Source organism: Ictalurus punctatus, chromosome 15 (assembly GCF_001660625.3).
Source record: "Ictalurus punctatus breed USDA103 chromosome 15, Coco_2.0, whole genome shotgun sequence".
NCBI classification, from domain to species: Eukaryota; Metazoa; Chordata; class Actinopteri; order Siluriformes; family Ictaluridae; genus Ictalurus; species Ictalurus punctatus.
In genome coordinates this window covers 23,313,686-23,335,234 of record NC_030430.2, presented here as the reverse complement: position 1 = coordinate 23,335,234, position 21,549 = coordinate 23,313,686, and the positions used below count along the sequence as shown (strand labels likewise).

The following is a 21,549-nucleotide window of genomic DNA, read 5'->3' as shown; positions in this document are numbered from 1 at the left end:
GAAATATGATTTACCACCCAATGGAATAGACTCAAATAAAACAAACTGTCAATAGAATCCTGATGGATATGAATGACTATTTCTATGGAAAAAGGCGGTTTTGTTTTAAATGTTGTGTCACTGTTGGGGTTTTCGAGTCTATTTTTCACCCCGGACATTTTGATTAATGCGCAGTCGTTAAAATCATAAATCTGTTGAGGATCACCGTACCGTAATTTGTCTAAAAATCTTTATACATCAGCTGTTTCTTCCTTCCTTCCTTTTTTCTTTAGTTACTTCATTACTTATTTTTATCATCCGTAGAATCCTGGTGTTCAGCGTAGCTTGCAGTTTCATGTCATGCTTACAGTAAGCAGACAGCACAGCCTGTGGAAAATGGCTGCACTGAAATCTACGAGTAATTGAGCGGTGACGTAATTCGATTGAAGCAGATTAGATTGAACATGAGACTTTAACATGGAGATTAAACAAATGCTTAGAAAAGGGATTTCAAAATGTGAAATTATTCGGTTAAAACCGGGGATAAACCGATTGAGCCTGTCTCGACGTCCGTGAATGGGAATGTGGGCATGGCCTTATGTCCGTATTGGTAAGTTTGGTAAGTGCACCTTTGGGGAGAAGAGAGAAAAAATGGTTCAACCATTTCAGACCGTGCTTCTGTCATGCTGTAGGAGGCATATCTCAACAATTCCAGCTGAAAAACAGTGCACACTAGAGCACAAAGACTCAAGATTCTGAAGCTTGTGGCCAGAAAAGCTCACAAAAGATATCAGACACTCTGTATGCTGTATGGGTGGGGTGGTGGTGCAGCGAGGTCCATGGTTCGACCCTAAGGTCAAGTTACTTTCTGTCTGGAGTTTCACATGTTCTCGCATAGTCCACGTGGGTTTCCAGGTGCTTCCGACCTCCCAAAACCAAAGGTGTCCCATACAGGGTGTATTCACACCTCATGCTGAGTTCCTGGGATAGACTCTGGATCCAGAGGGCGGCTGTGGATCAGGTGGTAGAGCGGGTTGTGCACTAGTCGTAGGGTTGGCGGTTCGATTCCCGGCCCAAGTGACTCCACATGCCGGAGTGTCCTTGGGTAAGACACTGAACCCCAAGTTGCTCCCGATGGCAAATTAATGTCTTGCATGGCAGCTCTGCTACCATTGGTGTGTGAATGAGAACCAGTGTAAAGTGCCTTGGAACCGCTAAGGTTAAAAAAGCGTTATATAAGTGCAACCCTGACCAGGATAAAATGCTTACTGAAGATCTTCATTGTTAAATGATGCGCGTGTATGTGAATATGTACGTTTGGTGCTGACCTGGAAAATTACTCATGCGTTATTTTAACATACGTCTGATTACTCTCGATCCCCTGACGTGAGGAGTCAGCAAAATACAATGTGATTCCTATAAACCCTCTACAGATGGAAATACCATCAGACCTGCAGACTCTATACGTTTCACTTCAGCAACACTACATGCTGATGAATAGCAACTCTTGCGTGTGATATTGTATTCGTTTGAGTCAGAATCCTCCCCGCCGTTTTACAGGTTTGTGTTGAGCGTACTCCATGCCACCGTGTCAGTATAAAGCATCGGTGTTCAGCCCGGCATGTGCTCCCGTGCTCCTGTTTTCCATACGACGTTTTCCAGACGCCCTGCCGTGCAAATTAGCTTTTCACCTCGCCGTGCCTGACACTCTGACAAAAGAAATAAATAAAAGAGTATCAAAGTCTCGGCGATGAATATTTTCAGACCTCTCCGTTTATTCCTCACTTGCTTGGTGGTCTCGGGTTATGAGTTCCCTTTGGGACATAAATGAAGTAATGTTGCAGTTTGGTTATATTCACGATGGCTTGCAGGCTCACACACGTCTCTCGGGGAATTGACACAAGCTGAAGGTTTAGATTAAAATCAGACGCAGCGCTCGGCCTGGCTGCTAAATATGATGTGAGAATTTGTAATCCAATCAAGTCCAGAGTGACTGGCGTTCCGCGGGGAGGGGGAGGGGAGGTCGGGGGACGGGACGAGAACAGTTTATAGAAAAATGAAATGTACGCAATGTCTACCTCAGTATAAAAGTTGTCGATCAGCCAAAACGTTGTATAAATTGTATAACATTTGCTTCTCTTTAGGTTTGCACTGGAGCTAAGCTAATGCCGCTAACACGTATGGGAAAATGATGCACTTTCTGAAATAAAGGTTTAAAGCAGAACTTTTCCTTGTTGCTGGGGCGGAACTATCAAGCATACATGTGCTGTACCCTTAGTATGCATCGTTACACCTTTAAAAATGATTTTTAGGGTTCCCGGGTACCACCTCGGTGACGAGGAACAGTACAGTTTAGCATTGTACAAAATGCACATAGAAACAAATGAGCCAAATCATGTGTGGTTTGATGCTGCAATGGTGGCTATACGCTTCGCTCTCTTATAAAGCTACATGCACGACGTAGCGCCGGTCTCAAACTAAGAGTACATTTCACGAAGGCAAACACAAAGCATGATGGGTAAGGTGTCTATTCCGAGCTGTCTATTTCTAAAGACAGAAAGAACTTGGCTTGATTAGACAGAAGGTAGAAAAACATCTGGGAAACAACCCTGAGAAACCTGACCTTGTCTACACACACGTAATAAAAAAAAAAAAGAAAGAAAGAAAGGAAAAATTACCAGCTGCCGAACAATGATTCACAATGGAAAGTTTCTCTCTCTCTCTCCATGTTTCTTGTTTTCTCTGATGGATGGTAAAAAAGCGCTGGTGCGCGCCATCCGTCTTTGATATCGAGTCCACATGTTTCGTTCGGACCGGTTTTGGCCAGATCGACCGAGTCGTTCTTTCTTTCCAGAACTTCTCATCGAGATGGCCCAGGTCACATCTTACAGGTGCGGTGCGAGTGGCTCGGGCCGTTAATCAAGGCGATAAAAGGCTGAAACGCGATACGTCGCCTTTCATCAGCGAAGGAGCGACGTTCTTCATCGTTTCTCCCCCGTCAGGAAGTCCAGGCCCCGCATCTGCATCATGTTAATTAATGAGATGGGAAATTGGGAGAGACACGAATAATGGGAAGACAGTTCCAGATTTCAGATGCTTTAATTAGGGTCCGGATCCTTCTGGGCAATGACCTTCTCTGGCATGAAATGCGAGAACAAGGTTGTGTAATTAGTCCACTAACAGTAATAGATGCTCTGCAGTCTACGTCACATCATGGAGATGGATTGAAGGTGCAGGAGATGGTGGAAATGAAACACAGAGAGAGAGAGAGAGTGAGAGAGAGATGGTGTTAGTCCAGCAGTAGTTCATCATATGTGTCAGAGGCTCCACATGTAGAGACGGTGATCCTGGGAGAAAGAACAACTTTGAAAACATTTGTAGATCTTATTTTATACATTATTCAGGTTCTGGTGCAGATTATATCCACATTAAAGCCATACCTATTCAGACTGGTTTATTTATAGCTAAGTGTCACTCAGCAGTCAAATCTATTGAGATTTTAGTTTTTGCTTTATTAAATGTGATTTTTTTAAATATATATATATTTATGAATCCACCAGCATGACCCCTCATCATAGAACAATTAAGCACTTTTTCGGGGGAGGGACTTTTAAATCCCCAAAGAGAAGAAGAAAAGAAAACGAAAACTATTATAAAAGGTCCGATAAGCAAAGGATGAGAGAAACAAAACGTATAAAAAGAAGAAAATAAGGTTATTTCTTCATTTTGTACTAACATCCTTTACCGTATATCTTTTCTCCGTTTCCTCGTTTTTGCTTTGAATTTTTTTTCTCTTTCATTTTCAGGTTATTGTGCTATAATCCTTATACTATTGTGGATTGTATTATATTTATGTAAAGCACTTCGGGATTGCGGACTCAGGGTGAAAAGTGTTATTGTTATTATTATTATCAATTATTATTATGTTTAAATTAGGAGACACTCCTGTACTATGTTATAGCTATGTTTCTGATTCACGTTAATCTCAAACAGGTTTAACTCAACCTGGAATCCTCTGGTCCGTACGTTCATGATCACTTTTAATAGTCTCCCATTTACTGATTGGTTTACTTTTAAGTATTTATAATCAGTGTGTCTTTACTGTGTTTACCATGATATATTTTCTTATACTCCTCCTCCTCCTCTTCTTCCTCCTCCCTGTGTGTCTCTGCAGAGATCTCAGCATGAACAACATCAGCGAAATCCAACCCAATGCTTTCCACAACCTGCCGTTCCTCACCGAACTGTAAGTGTGTGACCCTAACGCGCTTATGTAAACACATGAACATGAAAAGTTCAATGCTACAGCCTTGTATCAGTCAGGATCGGTTATGTGTGATTGGTTCCAGCAGGATGTGATTCAGTGAGGCAGAAGATCTGTTCTCTGAGTCATTAACCACCCCACCCCCCCCCCCCCCCCCCCCCCCAAAAAAAAAAAAAAAAAAAAAAACACACACAAAAAAAAAACACTACATGTACGGCCATGAAGAACCTCGCATTAATGATTGAGAGTCATTATAACCTTGTTGCATGCCATATTCTTTACATATCCCTTATTATTTATTTCTACAGCTTAGAAACCAGTGAGCAGTCAGATAGTTAGGGCATAATAATCGAAACGAAGGGTTTATCCTTTCCAATTATCACGATTCCTTTTGCTAAAGTGCAAAACGTTGGAAAGAAAAAAGAAAAAAAATATGCACTTATTTTGCAATCTATCTAGAAATAATTTTATGATGTAGAATAGAAATAGAATTTTATGATGTAAAAAAAAAAAAAGAAAGAAACCTTCGCCTATCCTGCAACTAGATAACAATCCAAAACAAGGAAAATCAAGCGAAGTAAACAGAAACAGTTTTGCCATGACTCTCTCAGGCGCCTGAACTGATTTAAAGAAGACACTGTGCTATAACAGAAATGTCAAGAATAATGGGCAAAGAGTTGCCAAACAATCTGGAAAAATAAAAACAGATATGTCAGGAGGAATATAATGCAGAGCAGGCTGCGCGGTCCAGAAGCTCTCCAGACGATATAAAAAACGTTGGAAGGAGTTATACAGGTTGTTAGAAAAATATTTATATAATATTCAGAAAGGGAGATATAAGATTTAGGATTTATATTACTTTTAATATCTTATCAAACACTATTTACCAATTTTTACTTGACGAAAAAAAAAAAAGAAAACGCTAAAAAACTTGAAGGAAGATCAATGAAACCAACTGTATTTAATTTCAGGTTACTATAAATTACATTTCTTTGTCGTTTTTTCATTTTGTCTAAAGGGTACGCAAACTTTTCCACTATACACAGCCAGTCAACATGGGTTATTATTATTATTATTATTATTATTATTATTATTATTATTTGTTTGTTTATTTATTTAGTTTTACTTTTATTATAGTTTGCCCACTACTGGCGAATAAATAAGGGAAAAAATCCACAAGTATTCTATCAAATCCCTAAATCTTTGTATTTAAGGACTACCTATTTTCCCTAGATTTTCTAATTCTAGCATATTGAATTTGAACCCATTTCTTGTACCAAAAATGTAAATAGAGGCTGTTCAAAAAACATTTTGACTGGTGTATATGTATTATGACTTGAGTTCTAATTGTCTAAATGTCTGAAATTGCGCATGTGTGTGCTATTATGACTGGCATGTGAATGTACATGATTGTGGTCACTCTGAGAAACACAAACAATTGTAAAGTAAAAAGAGCCGAATGATGGACTATCTGCAAAACAATTGTCTAATCACGCACAGAATGAAGGAGGGGCGCTGGGTAAAAACATAGCGGACCGATAAGATGAGATGAGACGAGTTTGTTGAAGCATTGTTTCCGCTTTCTGTCTCCATCTCAGTGGAACAGCCATCAGTAAACTAAATGTTAAAATATGTTAAATGAAGAAGGAAGATTTTCTGAAGGCACTTGGTGATTGGTTGTTGGGAACAATGGTGATCAGTGATTGGGCGTTGGGAAAAAAGTGTGAACAGTGATTGATCATTGGGAACAGCATTGATCAGTGATAGTCATTGGGAACAAGGGTGATCCATGATTGGTCATTGGGAACAATCGTGATCTGTGACTGGTCATTGGGAAAATTGGTAATCAGTGATTGGTCATTGGGAACAAGGGCAATCAGTGATTGGTCATTGGGAACAAGGGTGGTCAGTGATTGGTCATTGGGAACAATGGTAATCAGTGATTGGTCATTGGAAACAAGGTCAATCAGTGACTGGTAATTGGAACAAGGTCAATCAGTGATTGGTCATTGGGAACAAGGGTGGTCAGTGATTGGTCATTGGGAACAAGGGTGGTCAGTAATTGGTCATTGAGAACAAGGGTGGTCAGTGGTTGGTTGTTGGGAACAATGATAATCAGTGATTGTTCACCGGGAACAATAGTGTTCTGTGGCTGATCATTGTGAACAATGATAATAAGGGATTGGTCTTTGGAAAAACAATATTGATCAGTGATTGGTCGCTGGGAACAAATTGTGATCAGTGATTGGTCTTGGCTAGCACAAGTCAACTAAGTTAGGCTTCATTTGTTGCTAGGCTCTTTCAGAAAGTTGTCTAAAAGTCAAGAAGTTGGCAATCCTGTTCCATCTACTACGTCTTGTAACTGATAATAAGCTGTACATTTATAAGAATAACACATGTAGCACAGTGTGCACTGTTGGTTATCATGCTAACAACACAAAGTACTGAACATAGTCCATTAGCATTCTTAACATCACATATTTTTTTTTCTTCCTGTACAAGTGCTAATTTAATACTAGCTAATTTAAGTAAGAAACAGTTTAATGTGGGTAAATGTGGGTAATTTCATCTACCAGTCCAAAGAGCTCAATGCATTTCAGGTATTATTTCCATTAGCATAAAGTCCGAAGCCACCCACAGACACACGTTTCTTCATGAGTGTGCAATTAGCTCGACCGAGACGTATGAGACTCCCCAGAGTTTCTGGAGAAGGTTAGCATCGAGGCTTTTGGCAATGCTTCTGCAATTCTGTATACTGACATGGACAAACTTGGCCTGAATGAGAATCCTGGATCTGTTTAGCATTTGCCGAGTGAGAGCCGGAGAACGTAGCGTACTGAAGGAATCAATAAGTTCTACTTCAGAGCCACCGAAGCAAAGCGACCCCCCACCTCATTCTACCTCACACAGCTATGGAGTCCAGACGAAATCCTGCAGCTTCCAGTGTGTTTAAACAGAAACACTGCCAAATACCTCCATTAATGTGGATCAGCTTGCTTTTGTATCTCAGCTTTGCCTGGTTTGCCTTCTGACTGATCTAAATTGAGTCTTTCACACAAAGTCTAAAACGTGACTGCAGCAGGTATACCATAACACAGAGGATCTCAAACTAAGCCCTGCTTTGTGGATACTAAGTGCCCCACTGGGAAAACCAAAAATTACCAACTGTGCATATTTATTTAGCAGATGCCCACATGTTCAAATTTTTGGAATTTTTTCCTTTAGGCTTTCCACTATCGTTAATTTCACTTGATGGACTAGGATGTTGCTTTACCAGACACCTTTTCAATTTGAATAGCTTTCTCTGCAGCTATCACTGGTCTGCATGTACAAGAGTTTCCGATAACATTAGAGCTCAATATGTGGGTGCAGTTGGCCATGAATTGTGATTGGTTGGCAGATATTTAATTGTAATATTCTTCTCTACGTTTTCATTTACCCTTTCAACTTGCACAAACCCCTTCTCTACATTTCAACTACTCTAACTATTCCAATTACTTTCTACCATTGCTTACCCTACCACTTAACCCGCCTAAAACTGCCCCACCTACCCTCAAACAAATCTCAAACTAGCCCCCATCCACTCCATTGCCACTTACCCCCAAACTACTCTAAATCATGCTCCAATTACTCCATCTGTTCAATTAACTAACATCAACTACAAAACAACAGCTACGCTAAATTACCCCCACACTTCCACTGACCTATCCGATTACCCCTCCACCCAACTACACCCTATCTATACCAACCTATCCATATCCCCTACTCATATTTGATACCACCCTCCCAAATACCCAATTCAAGCCTTTACCCTTTAATTAGCATGCCAACTACCTCTAACAACACCTTCACTACATTTTAACCACTCCTCCCACCACCTTTTTTACTTACCCCGTCAACCAGCCCAATAATCCCTCCAACAACAAATGCTCTAACTACTACAACTATCTTCTACCATCACTTACCACTCCAGCTGAAAACTACACAACCTACACTCATACAACCCTCAAACTACCCCCAGTGACCACCATCCACTCCACTGCCACTTACACTCAAAATACGATAAAAAACTACTTGTTATACTACTTTAACTACCAAGAACTATTCTTTTTTCAACTTAAAATACCACTTAACAGACCCAACTATCCCACCTAAAAACTAATTGCCTTCAATAATATCCTCAAATACCCTTCTGAAACTACTCCCAGATACACCAACTACCACTAAAGCTTACCTACCCACAAACCACCACAAGTTACTCCTCCAAATACCCTCAACTACCCTACCCTGCCATGCAATAACCACCCAAACTATCTCTCTATCTAATCATAGCCCCAAATATTCCAAATGAACCTGTCAGCCATTTCTCCCACTCATCCTCCAACGACCCACTAAAGTAAGTAAAAAAAAGGAGCCATTCTTTATAGCTTGTGCAATCTGTTCCTACCCACCCTCAGTGTACTCTATATGTGAGTGCAACTTCAGGAGAAAGTTCTTTTGTGTGTGTGTGTGTGTGTGTGATATGTGCCTGCTTGTGAGTGTGTGTGAATGCATTAATACTGACGCTGAGCTACACAGAAACACAAGAACGATATTCTGAAATGCGTGTGATGATCAGATGGCTCAAATCCGAGCGGATCGTTCGTCTTCTGCACCGCTTGAGCCGCACAGCTGCAGATGCCTTAGCGGGGAAAAAAAGAGGGATCAGGATTTTATCTCTCTCTTCCTCTCTTGCTCTCTTTCTATGTCTTTTTTTTTTCCTTCTGTCATTCTGTCAGTTGAGATGAAAAGCAGCAGATTGAATGAGGGAGTGAGACCAGCTGCTTTTTTTAAGACCCCAAATAGCCCCCACATACCAACCTCCTACCCCTGAAGTACCCCAAGCTACTTTCCCAAACACACCCAGCTGGTCAACCTATCCGCCAATGATCCCTCCAGCTATCAGTACACCCTCACAGACCTCAAAACTACCTATCATTTTACCCCTGTCTACCTTCCAACTAACTCTTCTACTAACTGTCGACCCCAACCACTCATTGAACTGCTACAACGACCTGAAACAACCCAACATGGCTACTTCTCTATGTCTCCTCTAATCGTTCCACCATTCCTACATCCAACTAATCATCTATCTAACAACTCCCCTATCCTAACTAACCCAACCACGCTTACAATTACCTCTTAGCTATAGCAAATACCCTAACCTAATCCTCGACTTTCCAACTACCCCACTCACCACCAACAACTAGTTCTGACCACCCTCCTAAATACCCAACTACTACCCCTACCTCTTCACCCTTTAATCACCACGCCCACTACCTCTAACAACCCCTCATTTACTTAACAGCACTAATCCACATACACCCTCCACCATTTATTTACCCAGTCAACAACCCCTGCAACAACTCCAACTTCTCTAACTACTTTAGCTATCCTTTACCACCTACCTCTAACTCTTTGGATTAAAACTACCCTACCTACCCTCAAACAACCATGAAACTACTACCAACGACTCCACCATCCGATTCACTGCTATATACCCCCAAAGTACCCTAAATCATCCTCCCAACTACTTAGTCTACTCCTTTAACTACCATAAACTACAATCTTTCAAGTACCCTAAAACACCTTTACTGATTTCTCTACCCAATTACCCCTATCTACCCAGACGACACCTTAACTGCCATCCCAAATACCTCTACACACCACTTCAAAGAATCCCAAATATACAAAGCTTTGCCTACCCTCAAACAACCATGAAACTACTACCAACGACTCCACCATCTGATTCACTGCCACTTACCCCCAGATTACCCTAAATCATCCTCCCAACTACTTAGTCTACTCCTTTAATTACCATAAACTACAATCCTTCAACTACCCTAAAACACCTTTACAGACTTCTCTACCCCCTAACTACCCAGACTACACCTTAACTGCCATCCCAAATACCTCTACCCACCATTTCAAACAATCCCAAATAAACAAAGCTTTGCCTACCAACAAACGACCACAAGGCACAATGACAGAAAACTACCCTCCAAGAAATGTCCACCCCGAACATTCCCATCCACCCTCCAAATACCCCTTAATGACCACTCCATCTATCTTAAACTACCGTCCATGTACATTCCACTTTGCTACGCTAACACACAAACACACACACTGAACAGATCTAGTGCCTGAAACTAAGTAACACACAAATACTACTTATGTTCTTATTAACGCGCTTTTGTGAATAAATTTAGGTCATTTTGAAAGGCTGCTAAAGACGCCATGAACACCACAGAGCGAAGATTTTACCGCCTGTCGATTCTCCTGTGGACAGAAAAGCAGAGGCGCGTGACCACAGCAGCTGAAACACAAACCCCTCCGAGCTCTGGGAGGTTCGACGATCGACTGAAGTCATTTATATTATTTAGAACTCAAAAAAAAAAATTTAAAAAAAATCCAAAGTTTACAAAGTTTCACAACTTTGAAAGCGAACAAGCCGAAGAAGGAAAGCAATGTTAGTAGAAGCTGATGAGGATGGAAAGATTGTGAGCGAGCGTGTCAGCTCATCAGGGAGACGATGGGAGGTAAATGACAGCGTTTCTTAATCAGGCGAGAAATACGCAACGCTTTCTCCCGCCGCGTCCGCTAAACACGACGCCGCGGCAAAACACACAAATCACGTTCCGGACGCCGTTTCGGAATTCACATCTGCGCCGCGTGTGTTTACACGTGTAATTTGTGTATTTTCACACAAAAAACATGTTTACAGTTTTGGCCCGCAGTGAAAAATCGGAGTAACGAGCAACGTTCTGCGCTGGATAAATCATTTTCACGGCGTCCTGGATTGCGTTATTACAGACGTCTACACAGGCCATCCGTCGCTATTATCGCTGTTATGACTATTATTTCGATTATTCCTGTCCTAATATATCTCGAGACTTCTGATTTTTCCGTCTTGCTATTCTTCTCTCCTCTGGTTTTGTAAACAGGTTCGGCTGGACGATGCGGTCTGTCGATGAGCACATTGCATTTGACCATCTTTAGACCATTTGATGCAGAGCTAGACAAAGGAGGACAACCTAGACATAACAAGTCTTATATAAGAACCCAATAATTGTGAACAGTGAGACACACAGATGTTAAAATGCACTAATTGTTTTACCAGACTGGAAAAAAAACCTCCAAAGCTGAAAGTAACGAGGATGATATTATAGCTCCGGGCTGTACTTGAATGTGTAAATACAGGCTATTCTTGCTATTTTACAGATTCATGTATTTAAAAATGAGATTAACAATGAAGGTTTGGCCATGTATTTAAAAAATATACAAAATCGGATGTACCCCGCGACCCTGTAGGACAAGCTGAATAGAAAATGGATGGATGGATGGGTGGATGGATGGAAATTGGATGGAATAAGTGACTTCGAATACATGTTAGCTACAATAGCTTCATAGCATTGGTGCAAAGTTAAAGAAGCAAACTTCAGACGATCCAATTTTGCTTAGGGTGCCTGTTAGGTAAAAAAATACATGACATGTCTGGACTTCTAGACTTTATCATTATTGTTCACAATCCCGGCCCGTTTTCCTTAAGCTCTCAAATTAACACGGGCTTTGATTATTTTTGTTAAAAGGTCAAAGGTCACCTTCGTCTCACCGTGCTCTTAGAGGGTTTTGATTGACGCATGTCAGGGCAGGTGACTGCGTGTTTGTATCAGTGCGTGTGCACGTGTGTATGTGTGTGTGTGTGTGTGTGTGTGAAAACCTACCGCAGTGTTTTGGCCAGTTTCCCACTCCGAGTCCTGCCATAATAAACCATAACCCAGCAGCGCTGCTCATATGGAGCAAATTACATACACACACACACACACACGGCAAGATAATTTGTAGCATGTCTTGTTCAGTACTGTGGTGCACAGATAAATGCTGTGCATAAATGGACACACACACACACACACACACACACACGTTTGTCTGACTATCCTTGTGACGACCTTCTATTAACATAATTAATTAATTAATTAATACATTAATTAATTAATTACTTAATTGATTGATTGGTTGATTAATTAATTAATTGATGCTATGCTACACCTAAATCGAACCCTAGGCTTAACCTCAGTAAACAAATGAAACCTTTTGGCTCTTTTAGGTTGTTTTGTGTGTGTGTGTGTGTGTGTGTGTGTGTGTGTGTTTTATAAAAGCTACAGTCTTTGTTAAAAACATATACACACACATACACACACACACACACACACACACACACACATGCAGACATTAAGAAAATTAGGTAGCTTCACCATCTGAATCTTCACAATCACAATTTGATCATGTCTATCATGATATTATGTTCAAAATATCTACAGTAGATGTTTACAGTTGTTGGTTTATTGTAGCCATGAGTTGCTCTTCTCATTCTCCTGCATACTCAACATGGAGAATTAAAAACAGTACATTCTCTTCACGTTAGTAAGACATGCAGAGGAATATCCGTAAATAAATTTGGTTCATCTTCCAAGTGTTAATACTGGTTCGATCTGAAGTTATACAGATGAATCGATCAGGACGCAGGCCTTTTGGGCCGCTGCAGTGCTACACGCTAGTCTGCTAAGGGGCATTTTGAAAACAAGCGACAAGTTTAACAGTGCGATTTCTTTTCAGACAAAGAGCTTTCAAAAGCATTTCGAATCGTATCTAACAACTGGTTTTCATGAAATGTCCAACTTCACACCCAAGAGCAGCCTGTGTTTAGATGAACTCAGGTCTGATCTGAAATGTTTTTACGGTGTTCACACTGTTCAGAGAACACAGCAGTGGGTAAGGACGAACATACTAAAATGCAGAACAGAGCACATGGTCAGCCATGCTCAAGGCCTTAGCAGTAGCCGTTTGGAGTTGATGGGATTGACCTCGTGACTCTACGAACCGCTAGATCAGTAAAGCGGCTGTGGATCAGGTGGTAGAGCGGGTTGTCCACTAATCATAGGGTTGGCGGTTCGATTCCCGTTCCACGTGACTATACATGCCGAAGTGTCCTTGGGCAAGACACTGAACCCCAAGATGGTGAGATAGCGCCTTGCATGACAGCTCTGCCACCAATGGTGTGTGAATACGAACCAGCGTAAAGTGCTTTGGAACCACTAAGGTTAAAAAAGCACTATATAAGTGCAGACCATTTACCACAGTGTGTTTAATAAAATCTCGAATTGTTTTGTTGAAGTGAACTCTAAACATAGCTTTCTCCAAAAGTCGATCGATGTTCAGCTGAAGGAGAAACTCAGCTTTGGTCGCCGCCTCGGATGTTACACCCACAGGATACAGAGCATCTTATAATATTTTGTTCACTTTTCTGGCCACAAGCTTCAGAATCTTGAAGGTTGCGATCTGATTGACATTGCGTCCACTGGTTTTCAGTACAAACCTTTTTTTACATACAGTGACGCAATGAGCATTTCAGAGCAAGATACACTCACTAAACTCAAAAAGGCTCACAGAGTACTGTCATTAAAGACCTTAGTGGTGGTATACAATAATCTTGCGTATTTGCTGATAGGCTTTGGTTTGCAAAGTATGTTGTTGTTTATCTGTCAGTCAAATGGCCTTTTTTCTGTAAAACTAGGCAGATGTTCCGTCCATCCATCCATCTTCTATACCGCTTATCCTTTCTTCAGGGTCACGGGGAAACCTGGAGCCTATCCCAGGGAGCATGGGGCGCAAGGCGGGGTACACCCTGGACAGGGTGCCAATCCATCACAGGGCACAATCACATACACACTCACACACCCATTCATACACTACGGACAATTTAGACACGCCAATCAGACTACCATGCATGTCTTTGGACTGGCGGAGGAAACCGGAGTACCCGGAGGAAACCCACGCAGCATGGGGAGAACATGCAAACTCCACACACACAGGGCCACGGTGGGAACGAACCCCCGACCCTGGAGGTGTGAGGCGAACGTGCTAACCACTAATAGGCAGATGTTGACTGCATTTATTTGACAAAAAGTATCAGACCTTCTAGTGAAGCGCTTACAAGACTAGCTACTCTCTACCATGGGCAGTATACAAGATACCACTTGGGTTTTTTCCTGTTACTGCAATGTTGCGAATACATACAGTATGACTACCCGTTCTTTCATAAAGTAAGCTTTTAATCCTGAATATATGCATGGTTTGGTTGGTGGTCAAACACATGGCGTCCAAAAAAACCCCCAAATATATTAATAAACTGGAACAAAAGGCTGAAGATGGCGCCATGAATCCCACATCAACTAAAGATAAGAGGGAAAGTATACAAGACTCACCTCACTCTCATCTATATCACTCCTTCCTTTCTCCTTTTGAACCCGTGTCCCTGTCATTAATGACGTCTCTGCCTCCGATTCATCCTCTCATACGTTAACTATAATTAGACATTATCGGGTCTTTGAGTCGACGCTTTAGGCGTTTTTTTGCTTGTGTACAGAAGCTTCACTCATAAAACCGTCATTCTAAATCTGCTTTTTATTGAACCTTGCGTTGCCGTCTGTGTAGATTTTTTAGTTATACAGCTGTAACGTACGGTATAACACTGTATATGTATAAATGTATACATTTCCAAGGTTTTTCACTTCAGTGCTAATCAATATAAACAATCCAAATGGAAACTGAGCCCTCCATGCCTGGGATCCTTGTAATGTCAGGAAACAGGAAGGGATCACTTTTATGCATTACATTTACACTTACTTAAACCTAAACATCATTTCTGGACCCTCATTTTTTTTTTTTTTATCATTTGAGAAACCGAAGCCGAGTACCACGGTAGGGAATAAAAAGAAATATATATATTTTTAACTATCATTCACAGTGAAGATGTTGTCCATCTGGTATCTGATAAAACATCTTCCAAACGACTTTCCTTTCGGCCATCCTACATTGTAGTTACTCTCAGACCAAAACACACAATGAACTGCTCGAACCAGTGATCATCTCTACCGGCTAGTATTTCATCTTCCAGGTTCCTTGATTAAATTGATGAATAAACATTTGAGATTCTCACCTCACAGCATCAGGGTTTCTGACTTCAGGTTATGGTCTGTGTGGATTTTCCCAGACAGGTTCTCCAGTTTGCTCCCACCTCCCAAATCTGCAGGTGTGAACGAGTACGTGTTACCCTGCGATGAACGGGTGTTCCATCCAGAGTGTATTCTCATCTCATGCCCATGCATATTAAAGATGAACGAATGAATAATTGCTTTGTTATTGTGTTATTTCCTCAGAAATAACTTGTCTAGGATTAGCACTAAGCAGCTGGCAGCCAGTGTGGGATGTTTTTATTAGCCACATGGGAGATAACAAGCTCGGACATGAAAGTCTGTGGAAACACAGTGATCCTGAGCCGACGCTTTTTACGAGACAATCCAAATGCATGGCAGGCAGCGCACTTCCCCGGAGGTCAAAGGTCGCACTGATGATAAAGTCATCTTCCTGGAGCTATGCGAGCACTTTCAGTTTCACAGCAGGGAAAAGTGACGTTTTTCCATTCTGAAGTTCCTCACTGCGTCTAAAACCATCTAAGCCGGAGGACAGCTTCTCAATTTTTCCACTCCATGCTGAAATACCACCACTGTGATCTCATCTGATAATTAAGACCATTTGATCGAAGGTTTGTAAGCAAAGTACTAGGGATTCAGTCACTCTGTATACAATCTGGCTCCCTGTTCACTACCTAGTGCCCTATATAGAGCGAGAGATCATCGCTTTTGCACGCTGTGTGGCGATTAATGCTGTAAAAGGCCTATAAAGGACTTTTGTTTAAATGGAAATGTAATAATATATTGCAAAAAACTTCCTTTGTATTCACGGTTCAATTTCAGATTAGCATCCTGAAGCTGGACAGGAAGCGTTAATGCGCCCATAAAACTGGTTGATGGATAGGATTTAATTCCGTATGTTGATTCCTTTCCTTTATAAACTTTACGAAGTCAAGGTGGGATGTTTTTTATGGGCTTCTACAACAGCCAAGAGACACCAAATACCCATCAATATAAAAGAACTTAGCTAGAAGTTTACATTTGCTTAACTAGCAGCCTTTAATGATGGGTTTTCTAAGTTCTCAGCACTATCTTTACTTCCACCTGGCAGATATGTCAGTGAGGACAGCATCTTAGCCACTGAGACTGTACATGTTTAAGCCAAAATCAAGAAGCAGTGGTGCTGATGGCGTCCAACACACGCAGGTGTTGATGTACTCAATGACTTATTTCTCATTACAGGGTTTTGATGGCTAGCTCCTACTTTAGATCGATACTTTAGACAAGTGCATGATGGGCGAGACATAAGCAAGCTAGAAAGTCTAGAAATGAACACTTTTTAAAAATGTTTTGTTACAGATTACCCACTATTGCCAAAAATGTATAAATCTTTGTATTTACGAACTAGTTCATCATCTACTTTCAGATTGTAAGATGACTCTAAATGAATGAACTTGTTTGGTGTTTGGTGTTTACTGTAAGATTATAAGATGAGATTTGTCTTACACTTGATATTAGACAATGGTAGTATCATCTGTAACACAAATATACACCGATAACATTAAAACCACCTGCCTAATATCGTGTAGGTCGCCCTTGTGCCACCAAAACTGCTCTGAACTGTCGAGGCACGGACTCCACAAGTCCATGCCTCGTGAAGGTGTGCTGTGGTTTCTGGCACCAAGATGTTAGGAGCAGATCCTTTAAGTGCTGTAAGTTGCGAAGTGGGGCCTCCATGGATCCGACTTGTTTGTCCAGAACATCCCACAGATGCTCGATCGGACTGAGATCTGGGGGATTTGAAGGCCGAGTCGACACCTTGAACTCTGTCATGTTCCTCAAACCATTCCTGAACATTTTTGCGGTGTGTCAGGGTGCATTATCCTGCTGAAAGAGGCCACTGACATTAGGGAATACCCTTGCCATGAAGAGGTGTACTTGGTCTGCAACAATGTTAGGCAGGTGGTACGTGTCAAAGTAACATCCACATGAATACCAGAACCCAAGGTTTCCCAGCAGAACATTGCCCAGAGCATCACACTCCCTCCGCCAGCTTGACTTCTTCCCATAGTGCATCCTAGACGCACATAATTATCACATATAACAAACACAGATCCTCAAATAACAGAAATACAGTTTTTAAAATAAAAATGCTGCTTAAAATAGTCTGGTTTGCATAACCTATAGCCTTGAAAAGACCAAAAACTGCTTAGAAATTAGCCAGATACAAAAGCTACAGCATTGTTAGCAACACTGTTCTCTAACTGGGACAGATAAAAGACTTTAAGCCTGATAGCAGACACTTTTATCTGAAGATCATATGTAGATAATCTGTATTTTATTTGGTGAGATCCTAACATTCTACTCTGAGAATGCACAATGCACATTGCACATTTGTAAAACAATATTATTGACATCTTCAATGCTAACCCTGCTGAAAAAAAAACCCAATAGAAACCATTACATAAATTCTAATGGTTTCCACTACAAATACCATTAAAACCATTAACAAATGTAATGTGTTTTGGGACATATTCTATTAGGATTTAATGGTTTGTACTGGTTTCCACTAGACATAAACATGCCACCAATAGAATCCAACACATTACTAGTAGAGACACACAAGAACCATTATAGCTTCCATTAAAACCAATACAATTCCTATTATAACAATTAAAACCATTAGAATTTCTGTAATGGTTTCTATTGTTTTTTTTTTCAGCAGGGAATGTAGCAACAGGCTATTTTAAATGCAGTGTTAGTAGAATTTACAGTTCAGAAGATGGGTTTTCTATAACAAATGATTATTTAATATATTTATAGGTTTATATAACACTATGTTTATTTTATTGAGCACGAGGTTTATAACAGGTCGCAGACTTCATTGGCGTAATTTAACATGCACAGAGAGCAGAACGGCATTATTCACAGTGCAAGGTTCGCATTACACTAATTCTTTTGTGTGTGTGGTTATGTGAGGCAGGGCGTAGTTTTTTATGCGTATGTCTTTTAAAATGCAAGGTGAAGACCAGTCCATTTCCCACTGAGGCTGACAGTCCAGTTGAGTTGAGTTGATGGGTGGAAAATGAAATGCAAAACAAATGTGTTCCTAGCTGCGAGGGAGAATTAGTCAACAAATAGTTGTCCAATAAAGTACAATAAATAAAGTTCTGTGTTATGATCGGATGACAAGCACCATACACATGGATCATGGCCGGTGTGGAAAAAAAATAAAAACAACACATCTATCTACACAGATTTCACTGAGCAGCGGCCAAACGTCGAGGGAAACTGAGGCTACATCGAAGCGAAGCGCCTGACAGGATCTTATTTTTCTTTTTCCCCCGTGCATACAATAGTCCTCCTCGGTTACGAGTGCAATTACCTCTCCGCAAACAAACGCAAATGACCCCCCCCCCCCCCCCCCCCTTCCCAAAAAAATAGGGACATGATTAAAGTTTTATGGTATTTTGGCCCCCAATGAGGCGTCTAAGAGAATACAGATGCCTAGCATGGAGGGTTTGCTAATGCTAACCATCCGTCCTTAATTCTCAGAATTCTCAGATCCTTGCTAAAATAAAATGTTCCTGATTGAAACTTGTTCCCATTACAAACTGTATTTCAAAATAAAAAAACACTCAAATTTGGCTTCATCGAAAAAAGCAATAAAAAAAAACAAGCTTTGTAATCATGCAGATTTGGTGGAAAATAAGGCGGGAAGAGCTGGAATCCGACTCGAATGATGGAGGTGTTTTATAGTTTGGAGTGACACTGATATTGGTGTTGTGCTCTCACAAAATAAAACAACAACAAAGCAGAAAAAAAAAAACATTTGAATTACCCCAAATGAGTAAGAATTGTAAATCTTCCAACTGGTGTGTGAAACAAACAGTTATGGTTGGGTTGAGTGATGAGGTTAGCGTCTGTGGCTTTTGAAACTTTAAAAGAGGTTGTATTAGGACAGAACGTTTTAAAACAATGGTTATAAGACACATTGCATTTTTATTACATTACCAGACACCACTCCTGCACTTGCATTTAGCTAGCTAGCAAGTCAATATATAAATATCTTTAAATAGGAAGAAGGAAGTTCACAGCCATCTAGCTAACATAAGCTAACCTGACAGGATTTCTGAAGAAGAATTTTTCAGGCATTTTCAGAATGTTCAGAAGATGAGCTGCACCGACAGGATTCATATTCAGAAGTCATATTAAAATATGTTAATAATGCTCTTTGCTAACACTAGTTAGCAGGCTAATATGAGCTAACCAGACAGAATTTCTGATTGATGTTAGTTGAGTTATATTCAGAATGTTCATATCTACTCTGCTAATGCTAGCCAGATAGCTAACATGAGCTATGCTGACAGGATTTCAAGAAGTCATTTTTAAATATATTCATAATACTCTTTGCTAACTGTAGCCTGGTAAGCAGGCTAAAATAAGCTAACCTGACAAGGTTTCTAAAAGAGCAATAAATATACAGTTAGCTTGAGCTAACCTGACAGGATTGCAGAGAGGATCCGCCCTCCCCCCAGTCATCTTCAGACTGTTGATATCCTTACTGCTATTAATAGCCAGATAGTTGGAATGAGCGAACCTGACAGGATGTCTACGAGAATTTTAAGACAAATGCTGCTTGAAACAAAAATAAAAATAAAAAAGCAAAATAGTCTGGTTTTTATAGCCTATATCATGCCTTGAAAAGACATAAAACTGCTTAGCAATTAGCCAGATGCAAAACTACAAAGGCTAACATTAGCCTGGTTAGCAGGCTAAAATAAGCTAACCTGACAGGATTTCTGAGAGGATGTTTTGTCATCTTTTGAATGTTCATTTCCTCACTGCAAATGCTAGCCGGCTAATTAGCATGAGCTAACCTGAAAGGATTGCTGAGAGGATTTTTTTCCTCCCAGGCATCTGAAGAATGTCGATATCCTCACTGCTAATAACAGCCAGCTAGCTAACATGAGCTAACCTGACAGGATTTCTGGAGAGGACTTTTTTTCCCCAGTCCTCTGCAGAATGTTGATATCCTCACCGCTGATAATAGCCAGCTAGCTAACATGAGCTAAAGTGACAGAATTTGAGTCATGATCAAATATGTTAATAATACCCTAACACTAGCTAGGTTAGCAGGCTACGATAAGATAACCTGACAGGATTTCCGTGGGGATTTTTATGTTATTTTCATAAATGTTTATAATATTCACCGCTAATGCTAACTAGTGCTGATCGACTCATCACTCAAACGCCTGACTGAGCACCAAGCTGTTGAATCTCACACCTCTCGTTTTACTCTAATGTTGTTTGGAAATTGTTATGGCTCACAACTCCATGTATGTGTGTAATGGTGTGATGGTGCTTTGTTCACTCTTAAACTCAGTGTGGTTTGGCATGGCCCAGTGTGTCAGCTACTAAAAACCTCCAGCGTTTGTGTGCATGTTTACTTCATTTTGATATTTATGGAGTCCAAATGTGCGGTGACAAAAGACTCTAATGCTGTGGGGATATCGAGTTCTTCCCCTCAAGGGAAACACACACACATACATCATGCAAGACAGAGCAAGACAGACAGATAGACAGGGGAAGAGCTAGACCGTGAGACAGTGAGAGAGAGTGATGGAGAGATGGAAAGACAGAGAGACATCAAAAATGAAGAAGAAAGAAGTGAAGGAAAAGACAGGCACTGAGAAAGAGAGAAACAGACGCACTGAGAGAAGGACAGTAACACAAAGAGAAAGAGACGGAGAGACAAGACAGAGACAGGGATAGAGAGCAAGACAAAAAGTGAGTGAATAAGAAAAATGATTTAGTGACTGAAAAGGGAGTAAAGAGAGACATGCTAAGGGGAAAAAAACACTGGCAAAGACAGACAGATAGACAGACCAAGAGAGACAGAGAGAATGGAAGATTTGGAAAAATAGACAGACTCTAACAGAGGCAAAGATGGAGACAGTGATGGAAAAACAGAAGAAACACTGGAAAGAGATACAAAAAAAGAGTGAGAGAAGGAGTGACAGAGAGACACAGAGAGGGTAAGAGTGAGAGAGAAAAAAGAGTAGGACAGACAAGTAGAGAAAGAATGTAGAAAGAATGTAAAGAAAATAAAAGAAAAAAGAGAAGAAGAAATAGATAGAGAGAGAGAGAGTGAGAAAGAGAGAGATAGAGAGAGAAAGTTTTATGCATCTAAGGCCTAACTGCAGTAATAATTAAAACTGACATATCGAAATCCTTAAAAAGTGAAACTTTTCCACAGCTGGACCTCAAAAATCTCTCTCTCTCTCTCTCTCT

The 21,549-nt window shown here is 40.6% G+C and overlaps 1 protein-coding gene across 1 annotated transcript in view; it reads left to right on the top strand.

The window, feature by feature from the left end:
- LOC108276370 (leucine-rich repeat-containing G-protein coupled receptor 6) overlaps nucleotides 1-21,549 on the top strand; it is an 85,230-nt gene that overhangs the window by 31,695 nt on the left and 31,986 nt on the right. Inside the window, exon 2 of the mRNA XM_017487981.3 lies at nucleotides 4,154-4,225. Coding sequence (XP_017343470.1) covers nucleotides 4,154-4,225 — 72 coding nt within the window. The remainder of the gene's footprint in view (nucleotides 1-4,153; nucleotides 4,226-21,549) is intronic.